General features: G+C 52.0%; 1 protein-coding gene across 3 annotated transcripts in view; it reads right to left on the bottom strand.

Moving 5' to 3' along the window:
* The window catches only part of NEDD4L (NEDD4 like E3 ubiquitin protein ligase), a 76938-nt gene extending 65037 nt beyond the window's left edge, over nt 1–11901 (bottom strand). For all 3 annotated transcript variants that reach the window (XM_063179554.1, XM_063179555.1, XM_063179557.1), the window contains exon 1: nt 11822–11901. In XM_063179554.1, coding sequence (XP_063035624.1) covers nt 11822–11869 — 48 coding nt within the window. In that variant the 5' untranslated portion in view covers nt 11870–11901. The remainder of the gene's footprint in view (nt 1–11821) is intronic.
* Nucleotides 11902–12813: the final 912 nt, after the last annotated feature.

Here is a 12813-nt window from a genome sequence, read left to right as displayed (position 1 = left end):
AGCACGCAAAGCTCCTGTGTCAAACAGGGCAAGTGGAGCTGCATTCACTCCCCTAGCCCAGCTAGTTGCCAACGGATTACACAAACATGTTTATGTAACCACAATCTATACTCTTGTTAGATATTTAATGATTCCACACCATAAACCACCAGTGGCTGCACTGTTTAATGACAAAACACACATTCAATAAAACCGTAATCCAACAATAAACTGTGATTGGAGGCTCATTTCTAACCCAGATAACTGCAGGGATCGATTCCACAGCACACACCCACAGCCCAGAGCTGCACCACTGGCTGCTTCACCTGGAGAAAAATGGGACAGGGAGCTCCTTAAACAGGCTTTGCTGGAAAAAGCTTGAGAGAAGGAAAACTATGCCAACCGACATGAAAATGCCAGTGTCACTCTTAAAACCTGAAACAGCTCTGAGATTCAGTCTCAAAAGACACAAGGCTCAGGTACCCTGGGTGACAACACTCAGCCAGGCTGGGACAAGTGTTTGCCAGAGGGAAGAGCTGGCTACGCTGCAATTACTTTGGGACACCAGAACCCACAAGTCACCTCTCCTACCAGCCCGTGGAGTGTCTGATGTGAGGCAGCGCTCTTGTTACTGCTCCACGGAGCCTGGAGAAACGCATTTACTTGTGCCTCAACGGGCAAAGGGTGCTGGGGGCAGAAGCAGAGAGGCTAAAGGAGGGGGGTTGCTCAGGCTGGAGAAGGCAGAAACTCCTAATTCCTATGGATCACAGCCTGACATCTGCAGGGAATTCAGCCTGTACTTTTCACTTTTTAGCTACTGTAATAGCTTACCTGCAGTAGCTTTAGCTCAGAGCAGAAGTTGGGAATGTCAATTTTCAGAGACACTTCATTTTCTGACACAGTTTGTTTTGTTGCATGAATCATCCTATTATCCAACCAGAAATTAAATTAGATCTTCCAGCTCTTGGCTGCAGTTAATAATTAATGTTACTGTATGAGTTTCCAACCTCCCCTGGTGAAAAAATTCTTCCAAACACATTAACATTTCAGTGAGTGGTGTTGTCAGTCACTCCAGCAATTCACTCCTTTGGCTTCTCTTCTTCATCTTGATTAAGTTTCTTTTTCCAAAAGAATAACAAGTCAAAGCCTCTAGCAATACCTCTTGTCCATTAAGGCTTTGCTCCCCAAGAATTTGGGGGAAGAATCACTCCATTACAGCCTCTGCCCCCCCCCCGTACAGATTAGGGGAAAAAATCAGCCACCTAAACCAGTGAAAAGACCAAGTCAATAGGGAAGGGATCTGTTCCCACCAGAAACATCTCGTGCCAGGCTTTTGGATCCTGGTTGTAGTCCTGGTGTTTCCAACCTACTTGCACACTATGTTCTACCACCTCCTTCTACCTCTTCCTTTCCTGCTCCCTTTTTATTACAGCAGCCCTTGACAAAGCTTTGACTCTTTTTGTTCATTATAAGTATTTATTGGTCATATAAATGGATAGCCTAGGGTTAGCAGGCTCTTCCATCTGAGAACTGGTGTCTCACAAAGAACAGGAAAACTGTTCAGTTACTAATCCAGGCTTAAGGCTGACTAGATTTTGGCAACTGAGCAGGAGCAAGCACAGCCCCTCGTGGCTGGAAAGACAAATATGCCCAATGCAGGAGACTGAGTAATTCAGCTGCAGAAGCTCTCTCCTATATATACATGCATTGAAGGTGCTTTTGAAGAGGAAAAGTAGGCACTATCTTAATTTAAAGGCATTTTCTTCTTTTACTGGAATATGCTTGTCTTTCACACACTGTAAAAGAACAAACTCTAAAGTAAAACAAATACAGTGATAGCGATACTGAGTGCTTTTTCGGTTTGTATCAGTTCTGCTTATATATTGACGTGGAAGGCTTGGAAGTGTTTCAGGGAGGGCTGGAGTGTTGCTTGCATTGGTTGTTGGATTTGGGGTGGCCATTTGTTTTGGGGGTTTTTGTTTTATGGTTTATATAATTGCTTATATTAATTGTTTATGGGAAATTCCTTCAAAATTTGTGAAATTCTATCAATAAATGGATTGTTGACAGACCAAGCTCAGAGGTTAGCTCAGTCACTTGTTCCCAAAATGGTACTTGACACTGACTAGACTAAGAAACACCCATTAAAATATTCACCACTCATTATCTAAAACAAAGGCTGCACTTTGTGTCCTGCCAGGCACTCTGGATGCAAACTGGGGCTCGATGCCCCAAACAAAAGGCACATTCAGAATCCATGTTTTGCAGAAGCGCTGCAATAGGGTCAGTCATTCAGCATCCCAGAGCAGGCCCTTGTCCCGGGGAAGCACAGATGCATGTTCCCCAAAGAGGCAGAACAGGACGGGAGCAGAGGCCATAGCAATGCTGAATTCCTCAGGCAACTTACAGCCAGTGGCTCGGCTTCCACAGCAACCAGCTGTGTAAAGAAACTGTTGCTTCTACCTGCTTATTCCTGACCTGTATCACATTGCTACCTGCAGAGATGATGAGGTACACACAGGGCTGGTTGCTCCTGACACCACAAGGACTTTGAAAGGGCTCAGTCAACAACTTGGGAATAAAGAATAGGATTTTTCTTCCAAGAACACAAATGCATATTGCAGTGACTGAAGTACAGTCTGACTGAAGTACACTGAAAGGCTCTTGGGGTCACACAAATTAACACAAGTCTGAAGAACAAACTCAGTTTCCTCCAGGCAGGTTTAAAAGAAGTCACACCCCCTTCTAGAAATAACAAGATGATCTACACAAAGTCCAAATCTGCTGCTAAATGGTGACCGTGCTGTACAAAGCAAAGGCAGAAAACCAGCCTGGAGCTGCAGAGCCCAAACTGCAATGGCACAGAACTGCTTCCATAATACAGGCTCCCACTGCAGATAGGCTGAGGCTGCACACCAACAAACAACCTAACGCATTCCATGAGATGGTATTTGTCCTGCACGCAAGCCCATACTGCAGCTGCTTATACTGAACACAGCAAAATCTGCTCCAAAGATCACAAAACAAAAATGCTGGGAAGGAACTTGTGACACTAAGAAAAGTGCTAAAGTGGTCAGTGAAAAAACCGAAGTTGCCAGGCACAGCAACACCCTGAGGGCAACTAAATCAAACCACACCACCATACCGGGGTCAGCAGTTTGGTTTGTGAAGACTTAGTCTGTGTTAAAGCACAAGACCCAAAATATGAATGAGGGAGGCTTTTTTCTAAAAAAAAAAGTGACACAAGTAGGCACATATGAGAAGGTGACCACAGGACTTGAAAACACACTAGCTACGAACTCCAGCATCTTAACTCTGCAGACTTTGAGGCCAGTCACTATCAGTTGTGAAGGGCCCATGGTTTCAACAGCTTCCAAAGGGGCTCTTGTCAGGATCTTGCATGAGGAGCATGCAGGAATACGGTGACAAATGACCTGGCAGGTAATCCACACCCTGCCTGTTAACCATTTAGCACAGTCCAGTTTACAATGTTTGACTTTCAAACTACAACAGAAACTAGTTAAGACAAAACCAAAACCTGACTGCAACTTGATTTGGCGCAACCTCTAGTACAGCTGCAGGATATCCCTGGAAAAAACAACTCTGACCTTGCTCCCAGCCTGGTCAGACCTGCCCAGCACAGCACCCACAGGACAGGGGGCGTCTGCTGGCCTTTGCTGCAACCACCTGTCCCATTCTGGGGTTCCAGAGTGCCACAGCCACCACCCTTGGGATGCAGCTGCCCTAAAACAGGAATAAGTAAAATCTCAGCCTCAACACAGGGGAGGAAAATGCAACATGTTCTTTATCATGCTAATCAGAACACAGAATGAGAAGGCAGCTTCTGGATAAGAGAGGTAACAGAAGCATCAGGATAATCCACTTTGTAGGAAAAAGAAAATTTGGAAAAAATATCTATAGTGCTACCTTAAAAAGAGAACAATCCATCCAGGTTCACTGCCCCTTATGTCTCCTAAAGGCCCACATCCAGCTCTGGTTTCCAGACCTTCAGCCAGCCTCCCTGATGGCCAGGGGAAGCCTGTCTCTGTTCCTGCCCAGCTCTCAGGTCGCTGCACCTCCAGGGAGAACCCAGCAGCACTGCTGGAATCCTGACGTCATGGCCACAGCCAGAGAGCAGCTTCTGAGGAAGGAAAACACACCTCTGGCACTCTCAGGCTACCCGTGCCATGGGAATAGCTAGTTTTCCACGACAATGCTCTCGTCTCCTACGAGCCTCTTAGCAGCATGACTGGTAGGAGAGGATGAGCCCCAGAAGTGTGGGCGAGAAACAGCACCGGAGCCAGCCGAGGCAAGGACAGCGCAGGAGAAAGCAGCCCTCCTGCCGGGCTGCAGCGGCCAGGAGGCGCTGCCGACAGAGAAGGCAGGAAGCAAGATTCATCCCACTCACTGCACGCCCGAGGCGCCCTGCTCCAACAGCAGGGACGGCAAGTCATCAGCACGGACACTGGCACGATCCCGGCGCGTCACCGCATGGCTGGGGACAGCCCACCCTGCCCGGGAAAACCACACTGCAAGGCTCCCTCCCACAGGGAACAGAAAGGAGAAGCGCCTCCTCGGGCCACGGTAGCAAGAGTGGTGCTATTCACACACAGTCCAGGCCAGGCAGGCACAGGAATATACCTGACCCTGAGGACTCAATGTTTTTCTATAGACGCTGAAAATAAGGAATAAAATAGTAAATTACCAAACTTGACCAGATGGGCCTGAAACAAACCAAACAGCCAGCAAGGATAAATGCAGAGGTCTTTCTGGTACCCACCCAAATGTGTGCCTCCAGCACTTATCCTACTGAAACAAGCGCAGGCTGTGCAAGGAATGTGCCTCTCACTGTGGCACACAGCACCTAAGCTGCCCAACTCACCGCTCCTTGGACAGGACAGCTCTCCATCTCAAGCGTCCACCCACCCAGTGGGACAGGTGTAAACTTTAGCACTAAGACTGCCTTTTAACAAAGGAGTGGGGGGAAGGCACATATGAAGATACCAAGTGAGGCAGGGAGGTGATCCTGCAACCCTGAACTCTAAACAGTGACACCATTCCCTCAGCTATAAAATGGAGCTGCACCTACACCACTGCTGTATGCTCTCAGTTTACTAAAGCAAGGCCTGTCCAAGACAGAGCATGTTCAAGTTCTTTCAGCTCAACTGTTACAAACAATAGCCAATATTTTATAATACCTCGAACATCACTGTACCAAGAGCAGAGGTTAAAGAAGCACATCCATTGCTCATTGCTGCACAGCAAAGCTGTTGCTTTGTTCATGAGGCTGAATCAGCACAAGCACAAAGCCCAAACTCACAGTTTTGTCCACTCACCACTTCTCCCTCTTACCACTCCCTTCACCACAAACAGCAGGAATGGTCAACTCAAGAAATATTTAAAGAAAGGTTAAAAACTCCACTTATTTGTTAGGGAATTCATCTATTTAACATTCTGCTTTTACGCAAACTTGTCAGACTTCATTGGGGTCAGGATTCTAGCCAAAGCTCTGGATTCAGGAGACCTACACAGCCAAAGTCACAGCTCACAGCCACCAAAGAGCAGGTGCCCTACCCTCCCTTCACGCACACCCTCCACCACCACCCCAGCTGCTCGTGCCACATACCTCTGACTTCCACCACCTTTCCAGAAGTTACTGCAATCCAACAGCCCTGCAAAGACATGGGACACTGTCCACAGGGAGTCCCAGGGTGTACGAGAGAAAGCCACATCTCTCTTTCAGCACTGCAAATCCACTGATTTGGGTGGGCTTGCTCCAGAAGCCATCAGCCTCGACTTCTCCTCAGGTACAAGGTGGAGGTGCAAGTAAACTGTCCTGGGATCAACCACTGACACCAGCACCAGCTGAAGGTCCTCAGCACATAATAAGCACCAGGTGAAGGCCCTCAGCACATAATAAGCACCAGGTGAAGGTCCTCAGCACCTAATAAGCACAGCACCAGCTGAAGGTCCTTAGCACATATCAAGCACAGCACCAGCTCAAAGTCCTTAGCATATAATATTAAATATATAATATTAAATACCATATAATATTAAATATATAATATTAAATACCAGCACCAGCTGAAGGTCCTTAGCACATAATAAGCACCAGTTGAAGGTCCTTAGCACATACAAGTCCAGCCTAGAAGCTGCAGGGGTGAATTCTTCCCACAAAATCCTAAGATGTAACACCAATTCCCTTCTGACAGATAAGTTCATTCAGCACTCATAGCATGCCTGGTGATATTTTCCAAACAAACCACAAAAAATCCCGTCAGAAATCTGTTAACCGTACCTCCGAGCGCAAGCTGTGCCCCGAGGGTGAGGTGCCTGCTCATCAACAGGTATGGGGTCACAGTCCATGTTTGCTTCCCAGGAAAATGGCCTCTGTGCAGGAGCAGGGGAGAACCTCGCGTTCCCATTTCTTATTACACAGCGCCCTCCAGCGGCCCGCCCTTCACATGACACCCAAGGAACGCTTTTCCCCCTTCGCTAAGGCAGCGGCGGAACCACGGGCTGCACTACCGGCACACCACCCTCAGAGGACACGACAACAGCCAGGCGAGACAGAGCATCTCTGAATGGGGGTATAGCCAAAACTAACATTCCTCACACCCTCATATTACTACAAGCCTCCTTCAATGTCTTTACATGAATTTTATAATAAAACTAGAATTTACTTAGTGTCAGCACTAGTGACCAAAACATGCCGATAACTCATCAAAAGCTGGTTTAAAATGCAGGCTGTTATAAAAATCTATTGACCTCCTGAGAACCACAGCCTATTTTGATATTCTGCCACACAAGAAGATATGCAAGCCCTGTCATTTATGAAATGCTTCCTTACCTAGACTTTTTAATCATCATTTAAGGTTTACATGCTAGCCCTGAAGCCAGTGCACTTAGAGTCTATAAAAACAATTCGGGGTCGATAAAAAAGTCACTATTCTGAATTGCTTATGCCTAAGACACTGTCAGAGCTGTAACCAAGGGAGGCCCCTCGCACACTCAGAAGGCACAGTGAAGCTTTTATGTAACTGGAATATTCAGAGCAGAAACAACAGAGCTCTCATTTAAAGGGTCTGTGTTCAGTGGTGGTGACAAAGGGCGCATCTTCTCAAGGAACTCAAGGGTTTTTTCACATAAAACCTCCAGGTTTCAAGAACACAGTGGGCTGGGCTGGAGCTCATGGGGCCATCCCTGGGCACACAGGCCCCCCCATGCTGCCCCATTCCACCTCACAGCTGAGGAGCCACAGCCACCCACAAGCTGCTTCTGCAGCACATCAGTGCCCTGGGCCTTCATCCAGCACTCTTCCAGTGCCACAGCACCCTGAGCTCCAGTGCTGCTCCAGGAGCTGAGCTGGGAATGAAGGGACATGGCTCTGGAACCCCTCCCCAGCACCTGTCCTGGCAGGGGCTCTGTGGGCACAGCCTGGGCTCAGGAAACACCTCTGGCCGTGCCAGCACAGCGCAGAAGCCGGGTGAGCTGCAAGGTACAGCCTCACCACGAGACCACACAACAGGAAACGTCACCCAAAATCTAACTGCAACCATCTACAACACTGACACTGCCCAAACAACTCAGCATTGCCATTACTTCCAAAGTTGACGGCTTGCTTCAAATGCAAAGCAGAGAGATCCGGGCCTGAACTCCCACATGTCACTGCTGCCACCAAGTCCAGGGAGGGAGGGAAAATCGCAGCCCTTTTCCTTCCCAGTAAATCCTGCTGATAATGAGCAATAACACCTTCTTGGGGCCTTTGCAGCCCCATCTCATGGGTCTGCTAACATGATACTCGAGTACTGGGAAAGAGACACCCTCAAGGGAGATCATTCCAGAGCAACAAATCCATCAGGAACATGTAAACACGAGGCACAAAAGCCAACCTCCCACATGCCTCAGTCTGAAACAGTTTGCAGACAGTTTACCCATCACAGCACGAGCTGCATTTCACCACAGCACCACTGCAGCAAATCCTGGCTTACTCCTTACCTTGATGCCAGATCCAGTACAGGTGAGCCTGTGCTGTCCTGTCCATAGGAACTGTTTCCATCATACTCAGAGCTGGGTTTGTTTCCCTTTCCCCAAAGTGTGTCTCAGTAAAGCAAAGCACCACACAGGCTCCTGAGGTCCTGAAATCCTTTAGGATTCACTCTTCAGGCACAAGGCTTTGCCCAGCACAGCACACCAGAACAGTGATGAAAGGTTAGGCTACAGTGACTACACATAGAATTATTTATCTTGAGGCATATGGGATTGTATCTCACACATTGAGATATTTTCAGGAACATAAGATCCTTTTGACAAATTCTAAGGCATGACAAAATGTCATCTCAGTAGGAAGCTTCTAATTCCAATTGACTCAATCACAAGTCACAGAAGTTGAACAAAACTTAAAAAGAGAAGAATGCTGGAACTGCAGAGAGCAGTTTCACATATGAACCTCTTTTCCTCCTAATATTTTAAAGTATGAAAAGACACTCTTCAAGGATCTTTTTTCTGAAGTTCCATTTTTTATTAAAGCAAACAAGTTCCAAGGAGCTGCAAGTTTTGCTTCCACCCAAGGACACTACGAAAGCAAAATGTTTGTGGATTTGTGTGGGCAACATCTGACTCTCAAGAAACCCAAACTGAAACAAACAAGAAGTGCACTTCATTCACAAATGTTTTCCACTACAAAGGGCTATAAGTTTTTATATACACTGATATTTAGAGATTGCATGAGAGTACCTAAGCTTCCAGAGCCCGTATAAATACTATTTCACAGAATCACAAAGAGGCTGAGGTTGGCACAAGCCTCTGCAGGTCACCTGGCCCACCCCGGCTTAAGCCAGAGCTGGCTGCCCAGGCCTGTGTCCCAATGGTCCCAAACAGTCCCGTGCATTGAACTCCCAACAGCCTCTGAGCAGCCTGGCCCAGTGCTGAGGTCATCCCGACAGCAAAAAATTGGCAGGGTATGAATTTGAGTTACAACTCATTTTAACTAATTAATATAAAACACTTTACAGTTCAGGTTTACAAGGAGGCTGATCTATGAACACAACATCATCTGCCATGAAAAACTGCAATGGTTGGCTCATCCCCTGTGAGTGAGTGATCCCCAAATCCCCAAAGGCCTGGTGTTCCAACACCTGTCAGAGTGCTTGGGCAAAAGGGAACCACATTGGCGTGGAAGGCAGCCCGTGCGCAGGGATGAGCGCAGGCCCACAGTGTGCAGACACGCCGGCACACGCAGCCGGGCCTGCTCCACGCCTAGCACACACACCAGCTGTGCCTCTGGTCTGCAGGAGAGATTGCTGCTTCTCTCTCTCTCGAGCCACTCCGCGAGTCCGGCTCGCATGTAAATCACTGCATTTTCCAATCAGCAAATGTGCCAGCAGTGGAAGCATCAAAGCCCTCCAAAACCCATCTACAACAGATCTGCAAACTGCACTCCAAACCCAGGCAGGAACAAAGGAAATGAATAGGCTGAATATGTCCACGTACCTAACTCAGCCTCTCACAGCTCTCTCACAGCTAATTGAGCTCTGCTTTCCAAAAAATGATGAGCCAAGTCCAGGCCAATGCTAGAGGGAAGTCATTACCCACAGGCCAGCGTGCAAAGAGCTGTCAGCACACCTTCCTCAGCCCACCTGAGCTTTACCTTCACTAGAGCTTTCATGCAGACACCTTCCTGAGAGAGACCATCCTCCCCTCCCTCCGTGCTCTCCTCTGCCCATTACTAGAGACTCAACAGTGGGTCAGGCTCTCAGGGTCATGAAACTACAGCCTAACAGGCTCTAAGTATCACCTGCACCCTTCTCCATGCCACCCCTCCCTCAGACCCTTTTCCCTCTTTCTTCCATCCTATTTCCATTTGTGGACTCCCACTGTAGTTTTAGATGGTCACTGCTCTTCCTGAGAAGTGTCCAGCATCAGCAGATGCACAGCAAAGCCGGAGACAAAGCACAGTCTGCTGTCCCTCAGGCAGTGTGCCTGTGGTCGTCACTGCAGCTGTGATATTGGTCACTGCTGAGAGACCAAAGCCTTTCTTTTCTCAGCAGCTCCTTTTCTAACAGCTTGGTTTTACCTCGGGAGGTAAAACCACATCTCCCTGCCCACTGCTCCACAGGCCAAGTCCCCAGCATCTGCTGGGGCTGAGCATCATGGCAGGAACAGCCCCTGCTGTCCCAAGATCCCTCCACCTCCAAGCCAAGGTGAGAGCAGCCAGCAGATTTCTCCCTGTATCCATTTCTCTTTAGCATTCTGTGCAAGTACCAGCATATGTCGAGGCAGGAGGCAGGGACAAAAGACAGAGCCAAGCGCACGCACAACAGAAAAGGCAGCAGCCCAATTCCAGCGAGATGTTCTCAGCCACCTCCCTGGGACCTGGCAGGGTGGCTCCAGGTTTCCCTTTTCCTCACAGAGCACACTTGCTAATATAAGCACAAAAGCACCTCCAACCAAATGTCTTGGATTGCCCATGCTGGGCCAGCAAACCCCACTGCCTTTAGCTGTTCCCTAAGCTGTGCAAACCCCCCAGCAGCAGCAGGCAAGATCACCAGAGGCCCTCTGGAGCCCAGGACCGGACAGGATTACCGCAGGGCAGCCCCGGAGCAAGCAGGGCCCTGCAGATGGCCCAGCAGTGGGCCCAGCTACCTGCAGCGTGAGGCAATGCACCGGAGCCGGCCCAAAGCTGCTCGGGGACTGGTGCCAGCCACCGCTGTGCTCACGCTAAGGCTTATGGAAACAGCCCAGGGAGGAGAAGGTTCTCCTCTGCCGTTGTGCTCGCTATCTACATCACCCAATGCTCCTGCAACGCCCTCTCCTCTCCCCTACCTTCACACACACGCAGAGCATTTGCAATCACTCTGCTCTCAGCTTTATAATTTAACAACAACAGAATGACACCCCCCCCCCCTTCCCAAAACACCCACTCCTGCCCAGGAACCTCCTTCCCAATGAGAATTAAACATTACAGTCATCCAGACCCGGTGCCGCTGAAATATACCAGGTAAGAAACACAGCCAGTTTCACAAGGCAGAGGATGTTTTTAATGTTTCTTCTACACTACAGACAGACTGACACATCAGCCGTTGTGTTCAGCCCCACAAAACCGGAAGCAATGCTGTTATAATTACTATTCACGCCTGTAAAAATAAAAGATATACATGCGTTCCTAACAGCCGATACCCCGAAACCACAGCCCATAATGCAGCCTTGCCCATTGCTGATGCTCTATGACACTGGCTCCTAAGAAAAGGAGCACCTGACCAAGGCAATGAAACAAAAAGGGCATTAAGTAAGATTTTTAACATTCACCTAAAGTAAACTGGACTATTCTCCTAATGCCTGTATGATTTGCTTGATTCTGCAGAAGACATCGGCTGATAAAGCCGGCACACGGTGATTAGTTATCGCGGGTCCTACCCCGCTTATCAGCTCCATCTGCATTGGGGCCAGGCTGTGTCTGACACAGTACCCGGCGCACCGGCCCGGCGGCTGCTCCGCTCCGGCCCCGCGGCCGCTCCCCTGGGGACACCGGCAGCGCTGCGGAGGGGGGCGGCCGCCCCCGCCCGCAGCACCGCCGGCCGCGGCTCTTTGTTCGCCGCCGGCCCCACCGAGGCACCCGCGGGCTCTGGGCGGCCGCACCTGCCTGGGGTGCGGGCAGCGCTGCCCGACCCGGGCCGCCCCCGGGCAAGTGGCCGCTGCGGGAGGGGCGCGAAGCCCTGAGGGGCGGGCAACGCTCGCCCTCCCGGACCGACCGTCGACCTTCGCCCAGCTTCCGAACCTCAGCCGCGGCTCCCGCCGACGGGGCCCCGGCACACCCCAACCCAGCCCGTCCGCGCCGACCCACCTCGTCCTCCGAGAGCCCGTACACCGGTTCCGTCGCCGCGGTCGCCATGGAGCCGCTCCCGGGCCCGCCGAGCCGCACGCCGCCGCCCGCTCTGCCGCCGCCTTCTCCTGCTGCTGCCGCTGGCCCGCGGGCGGCGGAAGACGCCGGGAGCCGAGCCCGGCGGAAAGGGGCCGGGGGCGGGGCCGCCGGGGGCCGCCCGCGCTGCCGCCGCCGCCGCCGCGGGCCGGGGCTGAGCGCGGCCGCAGGGACGGGGAGCGCCGGCGGGGCGGGGAGAGCGCCGGTCCGGCCCAACAGCGGCGGGCGGGGCGCGGCACAAAGCGCGGGAGGGGCCCCGCTCCGCTCCCGCACCGCCCCGAGGGACGGGCGTGAGGGGCCGCGAGGGGCCGCGAGGGGGCGCGAGAGGGGGCGCGAGGGATGCGCGCGGTGGGGGGGGGGGGGCAAGAAAGGGGGGCGCGAGGGATGCGCGCGCGAGGGATGCGCGCGCGAGGGATGCGCGCGGAGCTGGCGCGCGGGGGCAGCGGGCGCGTGTGTGTGGCGCCCCCCAGTGGGCGGGAGCGGCGCCGCTGGGCCCGCACTGCGAGAGCGCTCCCCGTGCGGGACCGGGCCGCGTCCCGGGACCTGTCCCCGTGCGGGACCGCACCGCGTCCCGGGACCTGTCCCCGTGCGGGACCGGGCCGCGTCCCGGGACCTGTCCCCGTGCGGGACCGGGCCGCGTCCCAGGACCTGTCCCCGTGCGGGATCGCACCGCGTCCCGGGACCTGTCCCCGTGCGGGACCGGACCGTGTCCCGGGACCTGTCCCCGTGCGGGACCGGGCCGCGTCCCGGGACCTGTCCCCGTGCGGGACCGGGCCGCGTCCCGGGACCTGTCCCCGTGCGGGACCGGGCCGCGTCCCGGGACGTGTCCCCGGGCGGGCAGTAGCCCCTGTCCCGGGCCGTGTCCCCGTGCGGGACCGGGATGCGCAGGAGCGAAGCCCCCGCTGCTGGCGGCTCTC

This window comes from Melospiza melodia, chromosome W (assembly GCF_035770615.1).
Source record: "Melospiza melodia melodia isolate bMelMel2 chromosome W, bMelMel2.pri, whole genome shotgun sequence".
Classification (NCBI taxonomy): Eukaryota; Metazoa; Chordata; class Aves; order Passeriformes; family Passerellidae; genus Melospiza; species Melospiza melodia.
The sequence above is the reverse complement of the archived record's forward strand: the minus strand, read 5'-3'. Positions and strand labels throughout refer to the sequence as shown.